General features: G+C 37.4%; 2 protein-coding genes across 3 annotated transcripts; both read left to right on the forward strand.

Moving 5' to 3' along the window:
* Positions 1 to 9,864: 9,864 nt before the first annotated feature.
* On the forward strand, positions 9,865 to 10,916 carry LOC122082580 (MLP-like protein 423). Its single transcript, XM_042650276.1, has 2 exons — positions 9,865 to 10,053; positions 10,387 to 10,916. The coding sequence occupies exons 1-2, from the start codon at positions 9,867 to 9,869 to the stop codon at positions 10,659 to 10,661; spliced, it is 462 nt and encodes a 153-aa protein (XP_042506210.1). The 5' UTR covers positions 9,865 to 9,866; the 3' UTR covers positions 10,662 to 10,916.
* Positions 10,917 to 17,221: 6,305 nt separating this feature from the next.
* Positions 17,222 to 20,583, forward strand: LOC122074218. 2 transcript variants are annotated; one of them, XM_042639070.1, is made up of 4 exons: positions 17,222 to 17,452; positions 17,685 to 17,806; positions 19,617 to 19,851; positions 20,196 to 20,583. In XM_042639070.1, the coding sequence occupies exons 3-4, from the start codon at positions 19,704 to 19,706 to the stop codon at positions 20,336 to 20,338; spliced, it is 291 nt and encodes a 96-aa protein (XP_042495004.1). In that variant the 5' UTR covers positions 17,222 to 17,452; positions 17,685 to 17,806; positions 19,617 to 19,703; the 3' UTR covers positions 20,339 to 20,583. The 2 variants fall into 2 exon arrangements, with proteins under 2 accessions (XP_042495004.1, XP_042495010.1); XM_042639076.1 differs by lacking the exon at positions 17,222 to 17,452 and having other exon boundaries at positions 17,460 to 17,806.
* Positions 20,584 to 20,686: the final 103 nt, after the last annotated feature.

The following is a 20,686-nucleotide window of genomic DNA, read 5'->3' on the forward strand; positions in this document are numbered from 1 at the left end:
CTCCTTTCCTCTCCAATCCTCTATTGGTTTTGGAACATAAAATCGAAGCAGTTGCACGGAATCACATCGCCTCGGCCCTCCTTCAGAATCATAGAAGGTAGGGTTAGGTTTTCTCTACCTCACCTCTGCCCAAGATGGTGAGCTCAACGTTTCTCATTTCAATTTCGGGGGAAAGGGTTTTAAGAAGCAATATGGGTAAAATAGGTAATTGTTCTAGTTAAGCACTTCATAGGGCTAAAATAGTCTTTTATAGTTCAAAACTAACACCACACTAACATCGTCAACTGCCAGGGGAGGGGATGTAATTTTTGAAAACACAAGGGGGTACTTTGTAGTACGGGCAAAGTATAGGTGAGGGGGATCTAATTTACTCTTTTTTTTTAATCTATTCAATATTCCTATTGCACTTGGTGCTTATCCAAACATGTGGCAAATAATTTATCTAGATTACATAGCCGAGTAGGCAATTTTGGAATACATGCCGAAATTTTTCAATGGAAGGATGATTAGGTAAATGCAAAAGTGTTATCTAAATAACAATTTTGATTGGCCAATTCATCCATACTTGTAATGTTTTCCTTGCAATTGAACCTCAATATCCTTTATTTGAGATTTTTTGGGAGGATGGAGAAGGAAGGTTTATAGGTAATAAAAGATTCATTTGTTGTTCAAAACAATTAGTGCAATTCAAAGATCAATAAAAAGATAAATTTTAAAAAATCATAGCTATACTTTCCTTCACGTGGTATCCCCATAATATTAAAAAATTTGGACAAAACTTTGTGTAATTTTTATTACTTATTCAATTAGCTTGAATTTTACCAAACTATGAATGTATTACTCTCTATAAATTGGATCTTTCAATGCACTAATGACACTCTATGTGGCATGTTATAAGGAAAAATGTTCATCAAGCAAAACGAACATTAATATGACATTGAAAAATATAACAATTCAGGAGATACTTTCATTTTATCTGATGTAGTGATTTGTTATGTCAACTTAAATTTCCTAATTATGAGATAAATTAATTTTTAAAATCATCTGGAAAATAGTAGAAGAATTTCTTATTATATGCTGTGGAAGAAATATTGACAAGTGTTTTTCTTCATTTTATTTTTCATATCCATCCTCTATTCTCTTAAAAACTTTAGTTACAATGATCTTCATTAATTGATAGGAGGTTGAGGGGCAAGAGTATCTTTCTTGCATTGGTTCCACACAATTGGACCATTCTTGGGAAGACCTTCCTTAAATAATTGGTACATCTTATAATCTGGATCTGTTTCTCTTGCAGGAATCATTCCAAGTGCTTCAACCAATGCATTGTGGCAAGCATCATTTCTATAAGTTGAAGGCAACAATGCTTGCTAACTTTGGATTTTCCAGCCAACCCTATAATAATTTCTGTGCTACATTTGTCATCATGTATATGTTTTGTGCAAGTGTCTAGGTAATTAAAAAATCCTGGTCGAGGTTCAGGTGGTATTTCTGAATATGATTCAGGAGCAGGTGTGATGACCCTTGATGCAAGTGCAGGCACAATGAAGGCTAAGAACCCTATGATTATCATCGAAGTACCATAGAAATTTGCCATCTTATTATCTAATGTTTTACTCTCAAAGGATATGAGCTTTTTCTTTTTATGAATTTACCTTCCCAACAATAACAAATTTATAGGATTCAAGTTTCTGTTAGAAACATATTAAACATGTATGTTAGAATTGAGTCCGCTTCATTTATTTAATTTTTTTATATATAATCAGTTATTCATAATCATATTATTGGTATTTAATTTCACAATTCTCGAGTGAATGCATATTTTATTGTTGAAAAGATTTTACATTTTTTCGTTAAAAGATTGGCAAACTTTGCAATGCCTAAAAAAAATACTTAATCACTTCTTCATGGTATTCAAATTTATCATTCAACCCTTCTAAACCCTTCTACATGATTATTCATCATTAGCCGTCCCAACCAAAGACACGGGAAAATTTTGCCATCTGTTAATGGAATTAATATGTCAATGTTAAGTTTTTTACTCATTTGATGTTTTCTTAATTAAAAATCTGATTGTTTAAAAAGAATTAAATCCTTTAACGTAATCCGATTGAGTTATTATGTTTAAAATTTGGGTTGTTTTTAATTGTGTTTTGTCATTGATTATAGAATTAATCATTTAATCAATCCCTTCACACCTATTCAAGAGGATGTTTTGGAGTAGGAGTAGGGGTAAGGGTATCAATTACATGCTTGGGCCGATAAGCATGATTGACCCGACCATTTAAAACCTGAACCGGCCCAGTCCATTATTAAACATGTTGAGCTACAGCCCAACATATTTGTTAATAGGTAGTTCCCGATGTAAGTGTGCTACCCTATCGGGAGTCGTGACCGACCGATTTAATAGTCCAACACGGCTTGACTTGTTTAAGGCCCACTTAGAGCTCATTCATTGCACTGTTTACTAAGTCTGACACATTAAAAGACCATTTAAAGCTTGATTCTAGCCTGCTTAGAGCCCAATTTTAGCTTGTTTAGAAATAAATATATCAATTAGCCCATTTAAAGCTTGGCTAAGGCTTGTTTAGCCCCATTGTTGGTAGTTCGATGAAAGATCAATATTTGACAAACCATTTATAAATCGGACCATACCTAGCATATGAGGACCGATCATTTAAATAGACCAATCATGGTGCAAGGGCCTAAAGTAGGGAATCCTGATTAGGCCTGATTGAAACCGACCCATCCTGACTGATTGACACCCCCAGGTAGGGATACGTGATAGGCATGGACACTTGGGCACATTCACCCATATCTGCCTCAACCATTTACTCCCTTGAAAAAATGAAAATTTTCAGGTTTTGGCTTTATTATTTGGGTCTTAGGCTCTCTCTGGTATAGTTTATATTTTTATTTATAAGTTATTTTTGAGAAATCATTTGTTACCATAAATTATGAATTTGTTTATTATTTATATAATAGATTGAATAATAAAAAATAAGTTTGGTAAGTGTATATAAGAGTATACATTTTTTAGCTTTTTTCTCTAATTCTTTCAGTAATTTTATCAAACTGGTGAGATGCACTCGACATTCTGCGCACCAGTTTTTAAAGTGTAAGCCCACCCGCTGCTACCACTTCCAACCTCACACTTGCCCATCGCTTCCCATATCTATTACCTTTGATTCTTTTAATGATGTTCGTGTTTGCGCACCCTCTGAATCACATGTGAGATCCAGAACCAGTAGCCCTCTGGTTTTTCTCTCACACATTTTGGTCTTCCTCTGCTACTCGACTCAACTCAGCTCAATAGACGGGAAGACTACCGTTCGAGCTCTATGCTTGTTCGTCTCATCAGGGATATTGGTTCCGTGCATCATCTATTTCTTTGTTTTGGAACAGTAAGAGCTAAGGGTTTAATGTATTCCTTGAAAGGCCTTTTCAGCCCAACTGACTTTATTCGATCAACTAATTACAAACTTCTCCGGGACCAAGCTCTCCCCCTCAGCTGTTCGACCAGTTGGGTTTGTTCACAGGTAGTAAAAATGCAGCCATCACGGCAAACAATGGTCCATCCCATTATCGATCGACCCTCTCCACGGATTTCTTCGAGATCCTCAAGTCGTGTATTATCATTTTCTTAAGGGCCAATGCTGCCACATGATTCGGATTCCAGATTCCATTGGACGGTTTATCTAGAATGGAAGGATGATGAGAAGAACCCATACCTTGTTAGAGATTGTAAGATCCAGCAGTTCTATCACATTAACACCTCCTCAACTGTTTGTTTACTTGGGAACACGGCTTCGGCTTTGTTTGGAGATTCATTCTCACTGGGAAGAAAGCAGATCATAGGAGAGAGAGAGAGAGAGAGAGAGAGAGAGAGAGAGAGAGAGAGAGAGAGAGAGAGAGAGAGAGAGAGAGTAGAAACGCAACCCTAAAACGATGCAGAAGATAATGGAAAACAAAAACAAACAATGCACACGGATTTGACAAGGTTCGGCAAGGTTGCCTACGTCCCTGGTGAGATGAGATCCTACTTCACTATCAATGGAGAATAGGGTTACAACGCTCGTCCTCACACCTCTCAGTATTGCTTGCATTACAGAGAAAGAAACATTTGCTACAAATATATAGCGAAAAGAAAAACCCTAATCCGGATTAAACTACAACTGCCCTCAATAAAAAATTCGAGCGGGGGGCTGCGCCCCCTACACCCCCTGCCCCCTTGCAACCCCCACGGCCCGCTAACCAGCTAGCGGGACCGCCATCCGGCCTGTCTAGGTGCTGCACTAGTACTCCCTAGATTAGACTGCGACGGAATACAAGACATCATACACCAACAATGTCCACCTTGGTTTGAATTCTGTCGAGCCTCCTGTAAAGATAACTTGTAGACGTCTTCGTCATTGTACCTCATTAGATGTACAAACCCGCACCTTTTTGGTGCGTCCCTCATCTTCAACAATGAGTAATATTAATCAAGTCCAAACAGGACTCGAATTTCTCTGTAGTAACTGGCTTTGTAAACATATCTGCAGGATTGAGATCTGTATGAATTTTTCTCAAGTGAATACTGCCTTCTGACACAAGCTCCTTGATCTTGTGAAATCTCACATCAATATGCTTTGTCCTTGCATGAAACACCTGATTCTTTGCAAGATGTATGGCACTCTGACTGTCACAATGTAACACTGTACCTCTTTGCTCCAACCCCAACTCACGAACAGTCCAGCCAACCAGACTCCTTCCTTGGAGCCTCAACTGCTGCCATTACTCTCCTCTGTAGTGGACATGCAATTGTAGACTAAGCATCCCTCCATGATATAGTCCACCAGCCAATGTAAACACATATCCTGTAGTAGACCTCCTCTTGTCTAAATCACCAGTATAGTCAGATCAACATAACCTGCCAATTCTGTAGAACTTCCCTTGCCACTGAACATAACACTTATATCTTTAGTCTTGCTCAAATACCTGAAGATCCACTTAATTGCATTCCAATGCTCCTTCCTTGGATTACTCATGTATCTGCTAACAACACTAACTGCATGAGACAAATCCGGCCTGCTACAAACCATAGCATACATGAGACTCCTGACTGCGCTAGCATAAGGGACTTGAGACATCTGCTCCACCTCCTCATGTGTTGTAGGGCATTCCCTTTCAGATAACTTGAAGTGGCCAGCTAACGGAGTGCTAACCGGATTAGCCTTTCCATATTGAAACGCTCTAGCACCTTTTCAATAAACCTCTTCTGAGTTACACAAAGTTTACCTGTATTTCTATCTCTAAGGATTTCCATGCCAAAGATCTTCTTGGCAGCATCAAGATCCTTCATCTCAAATTCAACAGTCAACAAAGACTTCAAAGAGACTATATCATGTTTGTTCTTTGTAGCAATGAACATGTCATCAACATAAAGCATCAACAAAATAATGGAATTATCACTTGATACTTTATAATAAACACAACTATCATACTCACTTCTTGTGTAGCCAATCTTCATCATGTGGGAATCAAAGCGCTTGTACCACTGCCTAGGAGATTGCTTAAGGTTATAAAGCGACCTTTTAAGCAGACAAACATGGTCTTCCTTTCCCTGCACCTTGAAACCTTCAGGCTGCTCCATGTAAATCTGTTCTTCCAAGTCACCATGAAGAAATGCAGTTTTCACATCAAGTTGTTCAAGCTCCAAATCATACATGGCCACCAAAGCAAGTAATACCCTAATCGAAGTGTGTTTCACCACCGGAGAGAATATTTCATTGTAGTCTATCTCCTCCTTCTGTGCATAGCCCTTGGCTACAAGTCTGGCCTTATACCTTTCACGCTTCTTCTCAGATGCTGCCTATTTATTACGAAAGACCCATTTACACCCAATAATTTTTCTTCCCTTGGGTTTTTCCACAATCTCCCAAGTCTTGTTCTTCTGTAGAGATTCCATTTCCTCCATCATAGCTGTCATCCATTTATCATGCTCTGCATCACTCAAAGCATCATGGTAGGAAGATGGATCACCTGTACCTACAGTGAGGGCATAGGTAACCATGTCCTCAAACCCGTATCTTATAGGTGCTTTATGAGTACGCTTCCCTTTACCCTTTTCCACAGTATAGGGAACTTCTATTGCTTCCTGTTGTCCTGGTAAGTCATTTGATGACTCATTCTCTCTTGTTGTTTCTAACTCACCTAACTCCACCTGCACAGTAGAACCTTCTTTATTTTCATCAACTGCTTGTGAATTGTAATTTGACTTCACTATATGAGACTCATCAAACACAACGTCTCTACTAACCACAACTTTCTGTGAACTTGGATCCCACAACTTGAATCCCTTTACACATTTCTTAAAACCAAGAAAGATGCATTGCTTAGACTTTGAGTCTAACTTGGAACGCTGCTCACTGTCAGCGTATAGGCCGAACAACCAAATATTTTTAGTATAGAATAATTTACTGGTTTTCCTGTCCATACCTCTTCAGGAATTTTACAATCAATCGCCTTTGATGGAGACCTATTGATGAGGAAACATGTCATGTTCACTGCTTCTGTCCAAAATCTCTTGCTCAACCCTGCATTCAGCCTCATACTCCGAGCTCTTTCTAGAAGTGTTCTGTTCATCCTTTCAGCTACACCATTTTGCTGTGATATTTTTGGAACCGTGAAGTGATGTGTAATCCCTTCAACTTTGCGCAATTTTAGAAATGGCTTGTATGTGTACTCTCCTCCATTATCTGTTCTCAAGTATTTAATTTTCTTTCCTGTCTTCCTTTCTACCTCAGCCTTCCATTCCTTAAATTTAGTGAACACCTCACTTTTATGCTTCATGAAGTAGATCCAGACTTTCCTTGAGTAATCATCAACAAAGGTCACGAAGTATTATGCCCCACCTTTAGATTTTGTTGTTGAAGGACCCCATACATCGCTATGTACATAATCAAGCACCCCTTTACTCTTATGTTTTGCAGTTTTGAAACTAACCTTGTACTGTTTTCCGAACACACAATACTTGCAGAAGTTTAGTTTACAAGTTTTTACTCCCTTCGACATTTTCCTTTTATGAAGCTCCATCAATCCTCTTTCTCCCATATGCCCTAACCGCATATGCCACAGATAGGTATCATCTGTATCAAATACTACATCTGTAGTCACAGATGCTCCACCTATAACTGTGCTCCCTATGAGTCTGTATAGGTTTCTGATAGCTATCCCTTCATGACAACCATTACACCCTTAATAACTTTGAGAACTCCACTTTCTGCTATGTACTTGTAGCCATTTGAGTCAAGTGCCCCCAAAGATATTAAGTTTTTCCTTAATTCTGGTACATGTCTCACATCTGCTAAGGTTCTTACTATCCCATTAAACATCTTGATTTTGATAGTGCCTATCCCAATGGTCTTGCATACGGCATCATTCCCCATTAGGACAGACCCACCATTAGATGGTTGATATGTATCAAACCAATCCTTATGTGGACACATGTGATATGAACATCCAGAATCTAAAATCCAAGAATCAGAAGGTTGATTCTTACCTGATGATATAGAGAGTACATCTCCATCATCTCCATCTGAATTATCAGCCACGCTAGCTTCCTCAGATGCCTTATCTGCGCCTTTCTTCTTTAAGTTCGCCTTCCTCTTCAAGCACTCTCTCTTCAGATGACCTTCCTTCTTGCAACAGTAACAAGAAACATTTTTCTTTGCCCCTTTTGATTTCGATCGACTCTTCCCAGATCCCTTATGATTTGATCTCCCTCTTTCCTGCTCCTTGTCACCTCTGAAAAAACCCTCTCCTTGAGATTTCGTACTACTGGCCTTCTTCCTTGTTTCATTGGACATGAGGGCAGCTGTGACTTCATCCATCTCAAGGGTATCCTTCCCGTACAAGAGAGTCGTTACTAGGTGATCATATGATTCTGGGAGCGACGACAGCAATAGTAACGCCTTGTCTTCATCCTCGATCTTAACCTACAGGTTTGCAAGTTTACTTACGATATGATTGAACATGTTAAGATGCTCTAATAGATCCATACCTTCCTCCATCTGTAGAGAATACAATTGTTTCTTCACGAACAACTTGTTCGTTAAGGACTTCGTCATATAGATGCTTTCAAGTTTCGCCCATAACTGTGGTGCAGATTCGATACCCACAACATATTGTAGGGCATCATCAGAAAGATTTAATCGAATAGCACTTACAGCCTTTTTCTCCATCTATTCCCAATCTTCGTCAGTAATTTTTGTAGGTTTCTTCGACTTTCCCAACAACGTTTTCGCCATACCCTGCTGTATCAGAAGATCCTTCATCCTTTGACGCCAGAGGGTGAAATTGTTCTTCCCATTAAACTTCTCGATATCATACTTGACATTCGATCCCTTCCCTACCATCGTGATAGTAAACCCTAGGAAACGGAAACCTAGAGCTCTGATACCAATTTGTAGAAACACAACCCTAAAACGATGCAGAAGATAATGGAAAAACAAAACAAACAATGCACACGAATTTTACGAGGTTCGGCAAGGTTGCCTACGTCCCCGGTGAGATGAGATCCTGCTTCACTATCAATGGAGAATACGGTTACAGCGCTCGTCCTCACACCTCTCAGTATTGCTTGCATTACAGAGAAAGAAACTCTCGCTACAAATATATAGCGTAAAAACCCTAATCCGGAAAGTACACAATTGCCCTCAAATAAAAAATTCGAGCGGGGGGCTGCACCCCCCTACACCCCCTGCTATGCAGGGGGGCCTCCTGCCCCCCTTGCAACCCCCACGGCCCGCTAACCGGCTAGCAGGACCGCCGTCCTACCTGTCTAGGTGCTGCACCAGTACTCCCTGGATTAAACTGTGACGGAATACAAGACATCATACACCAACAAAGCAATGTATTATTTTCCATGTTATTGCATTAAAGAAAGGTTGAAGAGCAAGCCAGTCTTGCAATGTGTACCAAGGATCAAACTTTCCTTGAACTAAAGTCACTACTGCAATTGAGCCATTAATTTTTCTGTTTGAACACTATGTAGTGAGGTTTACCACGCGCCTCCCGCCTCCCTCCGCCTTCCCCTTCCCCTTGAGTCACTTGGATTCCCCAAAGTGAACAAATTCTTGTTCACCATCGGTATAGGGAAACTCAAGTCTTTTTTTTTTTTTTTTAATAAATAAGAAGGGGAAGTAAATAATAGGAGGGGGCTCGAATTCGAATCCTTTCTTTTTTTTCTATTTGATTTCAGAATAATGTTATAATGACCATTATAACATGTATAGTCAAATATTATATTTGTTCTATAGAAATATGAGAAATATCACTGTGATCCACAAAAAGCATAACATGTCCAAACAAATGAAAGAAAAGCATCAGGGGATATAGAATAATGCAATCACCCCTGTAGAAATAGATTAAGTTGAATGAATCAAAGAATGCTTGCACCTATGAAATAATAATACCAAAGGATGGGTTTGGCATTATTACCATATCTTTTGGTGTGATTTCTCAATAAAAAAAAAATTGGCTCTTTCAATCCTAATGATACTAAATTATTGAGGGGGGGGGGAAGTGAAGGGGACATCTTTATAAAAGGTGTAATATAAAAAAGAGTTAACAAAAAAAAGCATGAAACAGGGAAAAGAACTCTATCAACATCCATAATCTATGAAACAACATGATATAAAATATGTCGTCGACATTGTATTATTTCATTACTCATCCATTGCCACTGACAAAAATATTTATATATATATATATAGAGAGAGAGAGAGAGAGAGAACCCTCTCCTATTTATATAAACACATTAGGTTTTCTTCTTCTTTGAGCCTTATCTGTTTTTCATATTTGCCTTTGAATGTTGGAAAGCAATGGGTCTTGTTGGAAACTTGATGATGGAAATGGAGATCAAATCCCCTGTTGAAGAGTTCTTTCATGGTTGGATAGACCATGCAACCCTCTTCTCTAAGGCCCTCCCTGATGGTCTCCATAAATCTGAAGTACATGAAGGAGATGGAAAAAGTCCTGGCTCCATCAATTCCTACAGCTATGTCTTGAGTAAGATTTTCATTTCGTTTTTCATTTTTTTTTTTTTTTTAGTGAGAGAGAGAGAGAGAGAGATACTTAAGGAGAAGGCCGGGCATGCCATCGGGGTGTCCAACATGTGTCATCTTCTTTCCTCTCCTTTTGAAAAAGACCTCTTGCCCTCTTATATCCAGTCCTATGATTAGTGTATGCCGTTAGCTTAACAAAAACTGACAGTATACCGAAAACTCTAAGTAATTGATCTTAATTTGAGACGACTCCCTTCACAATGATCATCAAATTAGCATTTTATTTCTGGATCTTAACCATCTAAACTTTGGTTTTGTGGCCTTTTGACAAACACAGAAGGGGATGCAGCATTGACCACGAAAGCTAGGGTGGAAGACATAGATGAAGAAAACAAGTCACTCAAATTTGAAGTATTCGATGGACATATTGGGGAGATTTATAGCAAGTTCAAGGCTTATGTGCAAATCTTTGCAAAAGATGGCAAGAACTTTGTGAAATTCACCTTGGAATATGAAAAACTAAATGAGGAGATCCCTGAACCGATCAATTATATGGAACTTGCAGCCAAGTTCAATAAGGGGATGGATGCACACCTTGTTCAAGCTAAATAGAAGCAAGCATTAGTGGTACTTATGGGACTTAAACCCTTAATGCTTGGTTTATTGGTCAGTGTTTTTTGCTTATGATTGCAAATAAAAACCAAATGGTTGGCATATTGGGTGCCTTTTCTTGTTTATTAGAACCTGTTTTTGAAGTTTGTATCATGGTGGTGTTTGTTTGTTACCTCTACATGTATACATGTATGGGTTTTATAATGATCTTAGTATTATAATAAATAATATGGAGCCTCTGCATGTATTTTACCATAGACTTGTATAATAAAAAAATTTGTAACTAATGATCTTGTTAGCCTGCCTTTTTTGTTTTGTTGTAAAAAGGAGAGACTTAGGGTTACCTATTGTCTTACACGCACAGAACCTCCTAAAGAAATCAATTCTAAATCAAGCTAGTGAGCATCATTTGATCAGTAATTCCTCCAACAACACTTGTACAAGATACACAACGAAATAATATGTTTGACACTTAATAGGGTCAAACCCTAACTCAAGAGAGAGAGAGAAAGACAGTTAATTTCACAGGAAGCTCCTTTCTCTCCTTATTGTTTTAGGGTAAGAGAATGCTCCCTCGTCGTGTGGCCTCTGCATCATCGTGGGGTTCAATGAGAGTGTACACAGAGCATCAATATGGATTTTTTTTATTTTTTTATTTTTCAATGGGGCAGGGCGGCAATTTCACATGCTCCAATGTTTGGGCACAAGATCCACACAACCAAGTAATATCCTTTTTCCCATTGTTTTATTTATAGACTTAAATTTATAGAAACCATGCACTCAACTTTCCAAGCAGAGGGATCCTATTGGATGATCTTACTTAGAAATCAATATCTGTATAGCTCCTAAATAGAAATAATGACATGCATGGATGGTATTAAGAAAATATAACATTTTAAGTCCCCATAATAATAGTTTTTTAATGATTTAGTCCTCCCACTTAACAAGACCGTATAAGGGACCTACAGGCGTGGAAATAATTATTGAATCAGTTATACTCTTATCATTTTTATTGAACTAAAAATTCTACCAAAATTTTCTTTTTCTGGAAAAATTTTCGCTTTCATTTGTTTTAACTTCCCTTGCAACCAAACTCAACTGGGCCATGTTTTTTCCCCCATGGGATGAGAAATTCTAGTATCTAGGTGACATAACAGTACTAGCACACATATGACTCAAGAGGTTGTTACCTATATAACTTAACCAACCCCAAGTTGACGCTTATAGCGTATGGAGGGAGTTTAACTGTTATCTTGTTGGGTACTTCATGCGTAACCAAATTGGTGAATTGATAAGTTGGAGTCTTTTTTTATTGCCTCTTAGCTTATTTCCGAAAATTCTTTACATTAGGGTGAAAAAAGGATTTTAAAAATAATTTGAAAATGACATTTTATTTTTTGTAAAACAAAAGTGTGACTTACCATAGTTTGACAAATCGGATCAGATCAGTATCACCTTGACCGATAACATATTGGTCGATCAGTACAGCGTAGGGCTAAATTGAGAAAAATTAAAAAATAAAATATAAAATATAAAATAAAAGTGGTTTTAAAATTAAAATCAGGGGTATTTTTATCTGATCAAGGCCTCTTTGGACGATATCAATCTTGTCTGATCTCATTCCTAATACCGAGTTCTCAAACCTTGTGACTTACTATTATATCATTTTCAAGAGATATCGCTGTCTTGCTCGTTTTTCAAATATATATTTGAAATAATAAGATTTTACCCTTATTAACAAGAAGTATGTAATACCAAATGTGAAAAACAATTATTATTATTATTTTCACAACTTTGTTACAATAAGAATTTCCATTTTTTCATATCTTGTTTCATATAAAGTTTTGATTCAACATACTTATCAATTGATGGAGACCACTGTCAGTCTCTAAAATGGCTAACAATATTACACAGAATATTGATCATCATCAATAAAGGGCGCTATGATTATATTTGATTCTAAGAGATGCTCCCATCATAATTCCACTTAATTTATATTATCATCATGAAAAAAGCCTTTAAGTATATTTGCTTCTAAGAGCTGCTCCCAGCATACTTCCATTTAATTTTTTTTTTTTTTCATGATAATGTCTGTTATAGTATGCATGCATAAAGTGATTATGACAATAATTACTTGGCTGATTGCCATTACCATGCTACACCAAATATTATATGTTTTATAAAAAATGTAGAAATTTCACTCAAATGCAAGAAGAAATAAGAATTAGGGCATCTCTTGGATAATACAATTGCAACTGCCATTATGGATTTGTCAAGAAAGGAAGACTTTTGGCATAAACTGCCAAGTCTTTTGGTAAGATTTCTTAATGATCAGGAAAAATTTCCATCATTGATACTAATTTATAGAAAAAGGGAGAAGATCAAGCGTTCTATAATATTTCTATGATCAAGCAAAATTTTCAGTTATTGATACTAAATTATATTGTCAACTCATAAAGATTTAGCATAAAAGGAAAAAAGTTTGATCTATTATATTATATTGGCAAGTGTTTTGTGGGTGGGACATAAGGGCTAGGCATAGACACAGGGGCATACCCAAGAGAGGCAAATCAAGGATCATTTCACACACCTCCGTTTGGGTGTAGCCCCTGTGTGCCACCTAGAAAACTTTGTTTTGTATTATATATGGAAGGGGTTTGGGCACACCACTAGTTTTCTTGAAGTTAGCGTCTCAAATATTGAGATAGTCTCACATCGACTATAGGTGACTCAACTATCTTGTATAAGAGCCACAAGAGGCAGTCCCACTTCAAGCCAATTGGTTTTGAGATGGAAGCTTTAACATGGTATCCAGAGCGGGAACATTGGGCCTCCATCGATGATGGGCTCCTTGCTCGACATACGAAGATAGAGCTATAAGAGACCTACATGTAAGGTGGAGTACTGAGATAATCTCACATCGACTGTGGATGACTCAACTATCTTGTATAAGAGTCACAAGAGTGCCACAAAGCAGCGTGTCCAGCTCCAGCCTTTTTTCCCTATATAATAAAATCCTAATCAAATAATGCATCTCAATTCTCAATTACTTTATAACCTTTCTTTCTTTCTCCCACCCTTCTTAGAGTAGAGTTTCAACTGTTCTCCGTAATTTGCTTTTGAACGTTAGAAGCAATTATGGGTCTTAGTGGAAAGCTTTCAGTGGAAATGGAGATCAAATCTTCTGCCAACTCTCACTTGCGCTGATCATTCACAAACTATATATTTTATCATCACGGGGAAGCCATTGATGATAGTTACTGATCATAAGGAGCTTTTTTTTTTTTTTTTTTTTTGGCAGAATAACGTGTAATGACTGTTATAACATGTATAGTCAAATATTATAATTCTTATGATTTCTCAATGAAAAATTGGCTTTCAATTAAATGATTTTTTTGTAAAATGTATTTTAAATTGAAGTTTCAAAATACCTTTAGCTTTTTTTAAATTTGATTTTAGTGTTTCTCTCCCATAGTTGTAGTGCACGGTATATCAGAACGGGTATTAGCTATCCCTAAAACCAATATGGTATCAAAATGGAACAGTATTGGATCACCCATATCAGACAGATTACCCTTGGTTTCTCTAAAAAAAAATGAATTTTGACTTGTTTACCCCTAGTCTATGTCGTACAACTGATGTGATATCGACCAGGTATCAAGATCAAAGACTTGCCAAGTCAATACAGATCCAATACCAATACTTAGGCAATGTTTGGCAGTCATTCTCTTTCAAAAATGATTCATGTTAAAACCAGAATTTTTCGTTTTTGTGTAAAAGTTCTATTTTGAAACGAAACTCAAATGTTAGAAAATAGTTACCATGTTCCAACATTTCTCTTCTTCTTCTTTTTTTTCTTTTTTTTTTTTTTTTTTTTTTTTTTTTTTTTAAGGAAAAAATGAACAGTAGACACCGAATAGAATCATGTTCTTTCCATAAGGTTTTGGCTTCTGTTATTGCTGAAAGTTGCTTTATAAAAAGCACTTTGTGTGTGAGATCCCACAATGTTCGATTTTGTACTGTTACTTCCAACCCAATTCTTAGTGATGCATACTTCACTCCTGTTGTTGGAAGAGTTTCTGTAGAGGATAATCAATTTCTTATGGCTTCAGTAACTGCAGCAGAAATTCAAAAGACAGTCTTTTCTTTGAAAGCCTCTAAATCCCCTGGACCGGATGGATTTTCTGGTCACTTCTTTCATAAGGTATGGGATCTCATATCTCATGATATTGTTAATACTATGACCTCTGTCTTCACTCATGGGCGTTCTTCACGAAGCTTGAATAGAACTTTTATCACCTTGATTCCCAAAGTTCAATCCCCATCTTCTGTGGGAGAATTCAGACCAATCAGCTTGTGTAATTTTATTTATAAAATCATTACAAAAATTTTGGTTAATAGGCTTCGCCCTATTCTCCACAAGCTGATTGTGTTCAGTCAAAACGGCTTCATCAAAGGCCGTCATATTTAGGACAATGTTCTCATCAGTCATGAAATTTTGTCTACCATTCTTAAAAAGAGAAAAGGAAAATTTGGGTTTATGGCAGTCAAACTTGATATGAGTAAGGCATATGATTGCCTTGAATGGAGTTTTCTACGTAAAGCTTTGACTGCATATGGTTTTCACAGTGACTGGATTCAGCGTGTCATGTTTTGTGTTGAAACCTCTGAACTGTCTATTCTGCTCAATGGATCCCCCCTTTCTTATTTCTCTCCTTCTAGGGGTTTACGTCAAGGTGATCCACTTTCCTCTTATTTATTTGTGTTGTGTGCGGAGCTTCTATCTTGTCATCTGGAATTGGATAACATTTTCTTTTGGTCATGCAGCGAGAAGTCTCGTACCTACAGTGAACTGGTAAACTATTTGCAAATCAAAGAAATCTGGTGGCCTAAATCTTAAATTATCCTCTCATATGAATTCAGCTCTTCTAGCAAAAAAAGCCTGGGAATTACTTTCACCAAATAACAGTCTCTGGGTCGTCTCATGAAAGCAAAGTATTTTCCTCATTCATCCTTTCTTCATGCCTCTTGCCCTTCAAATGCTTCTTGGGGATTCAAATCAATCTTTCGAACCAGAAGCCTACTTTGCAAAGGTTTATTCATACGTATTGGCCATGGTCGTATTGTTAATCCATGGACTGATCCATGGATTCTAGGATTTCCTCCAACTGAAGCCCCATACCCTCTTCCATTGAATGCCTCATTGATGGTTGCTGATTTCATTCACCATATTTGCTGATCTTCTTAGAGTCTGGTGGCCAGCAAATATGGTGAATTCAATCCTTTCTATTCCCCTTTCTTTCTCACAAAGAGAGGATTCAATTATTTGGAGTCTGACATCTAATGGAAAATTTTCTGTTTCATCTGCTTATCGGCTATCATTAAATGGATCAGACTCATCTTCTAATCCCATTTGGCGGCAGGTGTGGCATATCAAAACTACTCCCAAAGCAAAAAAATTTCTATGGAAGCTCCTCCTTGATCGAGTTCCCCATGCTGGCCTTCTTAATTCGTGGGGCTTCAATCTTCCTTCTATATGTCCTATGCGTTCTTCATTCTTTAGACTCAGAACATATATTTTTCCATTGCACCTATGCTAAGGCAGTTTGGAATACTGTTGCCTTTAGGAATCTCTCTGATTCCGCTTCCATTCAAACATGGATAGCCTCTAATCTTTCTCTTCAACACGCTCCTCATATCAAGAGATGGAATTTTGCCCTTTTGGCTGGGATTTTTTGGAACATTTGGATCATATTAAATGATGCTTTATTCAGAGGGGAACTTCATAGTGCTCAACATACTGCCACCACAAGCTCTAAATTTGCTGCTGAATACTTCCTTGAAGATCAACAGCCCAATCTGAGGAATCACACCTTATTTATTTCTTGGTCACCTCCTCCACCAAATTTTATTAAGATAAATGTTGATGGCTCTTGCTTGGGTTCTCCCGACCCTGCAGGCATTGGTGAAGTCTTCAGAGATGAGCTCGGTCAATTTATATCGGCTTTTGCTGAATTTGTGGGTTTCACATATGCCTACGTTGTTGAAGCATCGGCTATTCATCAAGTATTATCTATTGCAGCTGAAAGGGGATATCGGAATGTTATCATGGAAAGTGACAACCTTATGGTCATCAATCTTCTCAAAGGAGTCTTAAATGATCCTCCTTGGCGCATTTCTCATATCATCTCATATTAAATATGATCTCTTTCCACCATGTTTATTGGGAAGGAAATTTTGTCGTTGATGCTCTTGCGAACTTTAGTTGTAATAATCGGTGTTTTGTTGGTTGGGACCTCACTGCCCCTTCCTTTATCTCTTCCCTCTAATTTTCTGACTTTTCTTCAGCAACTAGACCCTGTTCTGTAAATCTTCTTTTCAATAATTAAGGATTTGTTTTTATCAAAAAAAAAGATATATGTTAATGATTCCATAAGGGTAGAGTTCCATAGAGAGGACTTTTCTTCTTCCTCATTTTGGGAAAATTTGATTGTTTCAGTTCGATTTTGTACTGTTAAACCGGCTAAAACCTATTAAAACAAATCGAATCTTGATAATCCGGTTGGACCAAACTATTACCTTCCTAGACAAGAGGGAGAAGAGACTAACTGGTTTGCCGCCCTCTTCTCTGCGGTCCACGATCTACCATCAGCCACTGCTCGCAGTCGCAGATGTATCTCTCCTTTCTTAGTTTAGAGTTTTTGGTAGATCTGTTTCTTCCCTTCTTAGCCTAGGTTTTGGGTTTACCTTTCTGGGTATAGATCATTCTCCGCCTACCTTAGCCTCTTTAGGTTCGTGTTTCTGAAAACCCTAGGCTAACAAGGGTTTTGGGTTTTTTTTCTGCTTTCAATTTATGGCCTTGATTGCTTGACATTACAAGTTTCCTTGGTTTCATTTAAATTTGTCTGCTTCTCCAATCTTTTTCACCAAAAACATATCTATCTCCAGTTTTCAATATGTTGAGAGAGACAGAGAGTCTTTTGCTTTATGGACTGCCTAATGTTTAAAACCTATTGCTTGCAGGGCAACCTCGGTTTAAGTGCCTAAAGGATTTCTTTCTTTCAGAGATAATTGAATACTGATTTGAGTTGCAAAGGCTTGGGATCTTTTGGTTTGAGCTACTTTGCGGATCGGGTGTTGATCAGGTGCTTGTTTTTGTTCTTGATATATGGATTCAAAAGTCTAGTTAGTTAATTTACTTAACAATAGTGATGGATTTCTTTTATGCTCCCCTGGCCTTTTGGTTTCCATTAGTTTCTCCTGGGTAGATTTGATGCAGTTAATTTAGCAATGACAGTTAATTTGCCCCTTTGGCTTTGGTCCTAATTTGATTGCCCATCTTGTTGAATGGATTGTTTTATTGTTTAGTAATTTAGGATTAAACCTATATAGATTAGTAGCTTGAATTAGGAGTGTCAACCAGTTTTGGTTCTAGATATTTGTTTCAGCTCAAGGGATTATTAATGTGAACCAAAATCGAATGAGGACCGACTCAGTTCTGAAACGTGGTACTCAAACGAATCTGTTTGGTTTGGTTTCCATTCCTACTCGGTTGTGAAGCGTGGTACTTAAGCGAGCCTGTTGTTACGATTTAAACAATTTTGGGCTTGTTTTCATATGTTTAATGTTTTATATTTTTGTATTTGTTGATGTTTTAAATATCATAGTCTCTGTTACATTCGAAAAATGAACCAGAATCCAATTGAAATGAGTAAGTCCAATGTTGTTGGTTGTTACTTCAGTTTCGGTACCACGACCTTCTATTGGTACTTCAGTACCGTATCTCTCAGCCTTCTATTGCCGTAGAGGTAACCTTAGTGGGTGATGGTAATGCTATTTCCCCTCCTAATAAAAGGGTGAAGTTGAAGTCAGTAGCATGTTGGACAAGTACATAGTTCAAACCAGTGGATCCAAAAGAAAAAATCCAGATGGAAAGTTTAGGCTGAATGCATTAAATATGGGAGTGTATTCATGGCTAACCCGCCAAAAATTGGACCTCCAACTTCAGTAAAGCATAAAAATAGGTGTCCTAAGCATGAGAATAAGGACAACCCAAATGTTTAAGTAACCATCTAGTATGAAGGTGACTTTGAGGGATTTAAAGATTGACCCCGTTGTTGGGCGTGAGATGGTTTTGACAGTAGTGGTTAGGAATGATGCAGATTCTTCACAAAAGTAGGCTTTGGTGAAGAACTCTGATTTCCCTAAATATTGAAATCGATACTCTGATTTCTTGTGCTCATTGAGATCTGCCCTTGTTTGATATCTGTTTGATCCACTTTGGTGCCATGATTTTGGGCGTTCTTTGATAAGTATCCTGCAGTTTGGGATTAGGTTGGCCTTGCCAATCCTAGTTCTACATTAAGGAATGAACTCCCTTTAGGATTTTTGGAGTATAAAGATTTTAAAAGGTTGATGTTGTATGCATATCCTGATTACACCTCCATCAGCAGAAACACTCGTTTGAATGATATTCAAAAAGTATTTAAGAAGGAAAAGAATGCTATTAAAAGGCAATGGGATTGGGAGGGTGCCAATGACCACTGATTTATGGACTTTCATCTGTAATGATGGTTATATGACACTCACAACCCAATACATTGATAAATCGTGGGTTTTACACCAAAAAAAAATATTAATAATAATAATTTTTACTGTCTTGACACGTTCTTAATCGGGTGTAAATATTGGTGAGGCTGTGAGGAAGATTTTGATTGAGTGGGGGCTTGAATAGAGATTGTTTTCGATAACAATCAAATAATCGATAATGTGAGTGCTAATAATGTATTAATGTGTGTGTTGCTTTTTTAAGATTTACTGTGATTGCAAAATAAGTCTTTCTATGCCCAATTGGGCAGTCTTGACTACATGTCTATTTTTCAATAGAAACCACAAAAGCAAATAGTTGGAAATTTCTCCAAAATGAGGCCTCGATTTTCTGCTTTCTTGTTACAGCTTTCTGGCAGACTTGGAAAGACAAAGCATGCTGAGTTAGAGAGTGAAAATCCTTGTAGTAGATAGATTAACATTAAGCAGAAAAAGATGGCATTGAGGCGTTTTTTTGGGCTTTCTGATGGGGACCTGATGAGGTCAGATGCAAAGCCATGTTCAAGATTAATGAGGCACACAGCGGGAGTTTTCTCTGTAGGTGGAGGGCTGGCTTTTTGGGTTCTTTGTCGATTGCATTATGGTAAGTAGACTTGCACCTCTGTTATTATTGTTATTTTTGATAGCTTTTGCTTTAATCAATGTGATTTTTATGTGCTATACTTGCTCAGGTAGAAGAACTCCAATCATATTTATTTCATGGTTCTGTTCTTCATTATCCTTTTGTTCATTCTTTAAGCTTTTCTTGTTTGTTCTACCCAAAAAAAAATGGTTTTCTTATTTGAATATGTTAGGCCATAAAGAAATAAATAAGAAGACAAAGAATGAAGATGTATCTCATCTCTGGTAACACGCACACACACACACCCCATCGACCCAATTTTTAGCATTGTTGTTAGCTTATTCTTGTTTGTATATTTATTACAGGTCCAAGGATAACGGTTCCGAGGAGTCTCAGGTGGGCTGCTTGTGGAGCTGTATCTGTGAGCTCAACCACTGCTTTACTGGTTCGCCTTTTTAGTCCTGAATGTGAACCCCAAAACATTGCAGCTTTTGACAAAGGAAAATGAATTTCAATGGTCTGAGATTTGGAGCTTCATATGTCAAATTAGTTTTCATTGCTCTCTTCTTGCAAGAGTAGGTTATTGTAAAAGTAATTCACAGGAGACCTCATCATGGTATTATCTTCCAATGTGGTAAATCACTGACTTTGTTCTTTTTCCCAAAATTGATCCTTTCTTATTACAAGTTAAACTTGGTGACATCTTTGGAAAAAATAAAAATCCAATAAAATTCATATTGATATTTGCTTTAACTGTCATGCCTTGCTTTCTTTTTGAATATGCAACTGTATTCTTATGGTATGGAAATCAACAGTATTGGCATTATCTAAACTGCTTGATCTACTACCAATCTTC

Source organism: Macadamia integrifolia, chromosome 1, assembly GCF_013358625.1.
Source record: "Macadamia integrifolia cultivar HAES 741 chromosome 1, SCU_Mint_v3, whole genome shotgun sequence".
Classification (NCBI taxonomy): Eukaryota; Viridiplantae; Streptophyta; class Magnoliopsida; order Proteales; family Proteaceae; genus Macadamia; species Macadamia integrifolia.

Bases quoted from the DNA above. Each gene is read 5' to 3' on its own strand.
- LOC122082580 (XM_042650276.1), top strand. From the start codon at position 9,867: ATGGGTCTTGTTGGAAACTTGATGATGGAAATGGAGATCAAATCCCCT. The intron at 10,054-10,386 runs GTAAGATTTTCA...TGACAAACACAG, and splicing joins TTCCTACAGCTATGTCTTGA to AAGGGGATGCAGCATTGACC.
- LOC122074218 (XM_042639070.1), top strand. From the start codon at position 19,704: ATGGCATTGAGGCGTTTTTTTGGGCTTTCTGATGGGGACCTGATGAGG. The intron at 19,852-20,195 runs GTAAGTAGACTT...TATTTATTACAG, and splicing joins TCTTTGTCGATTGCATTATG to GTCCAAGGATAACGGTTCCG.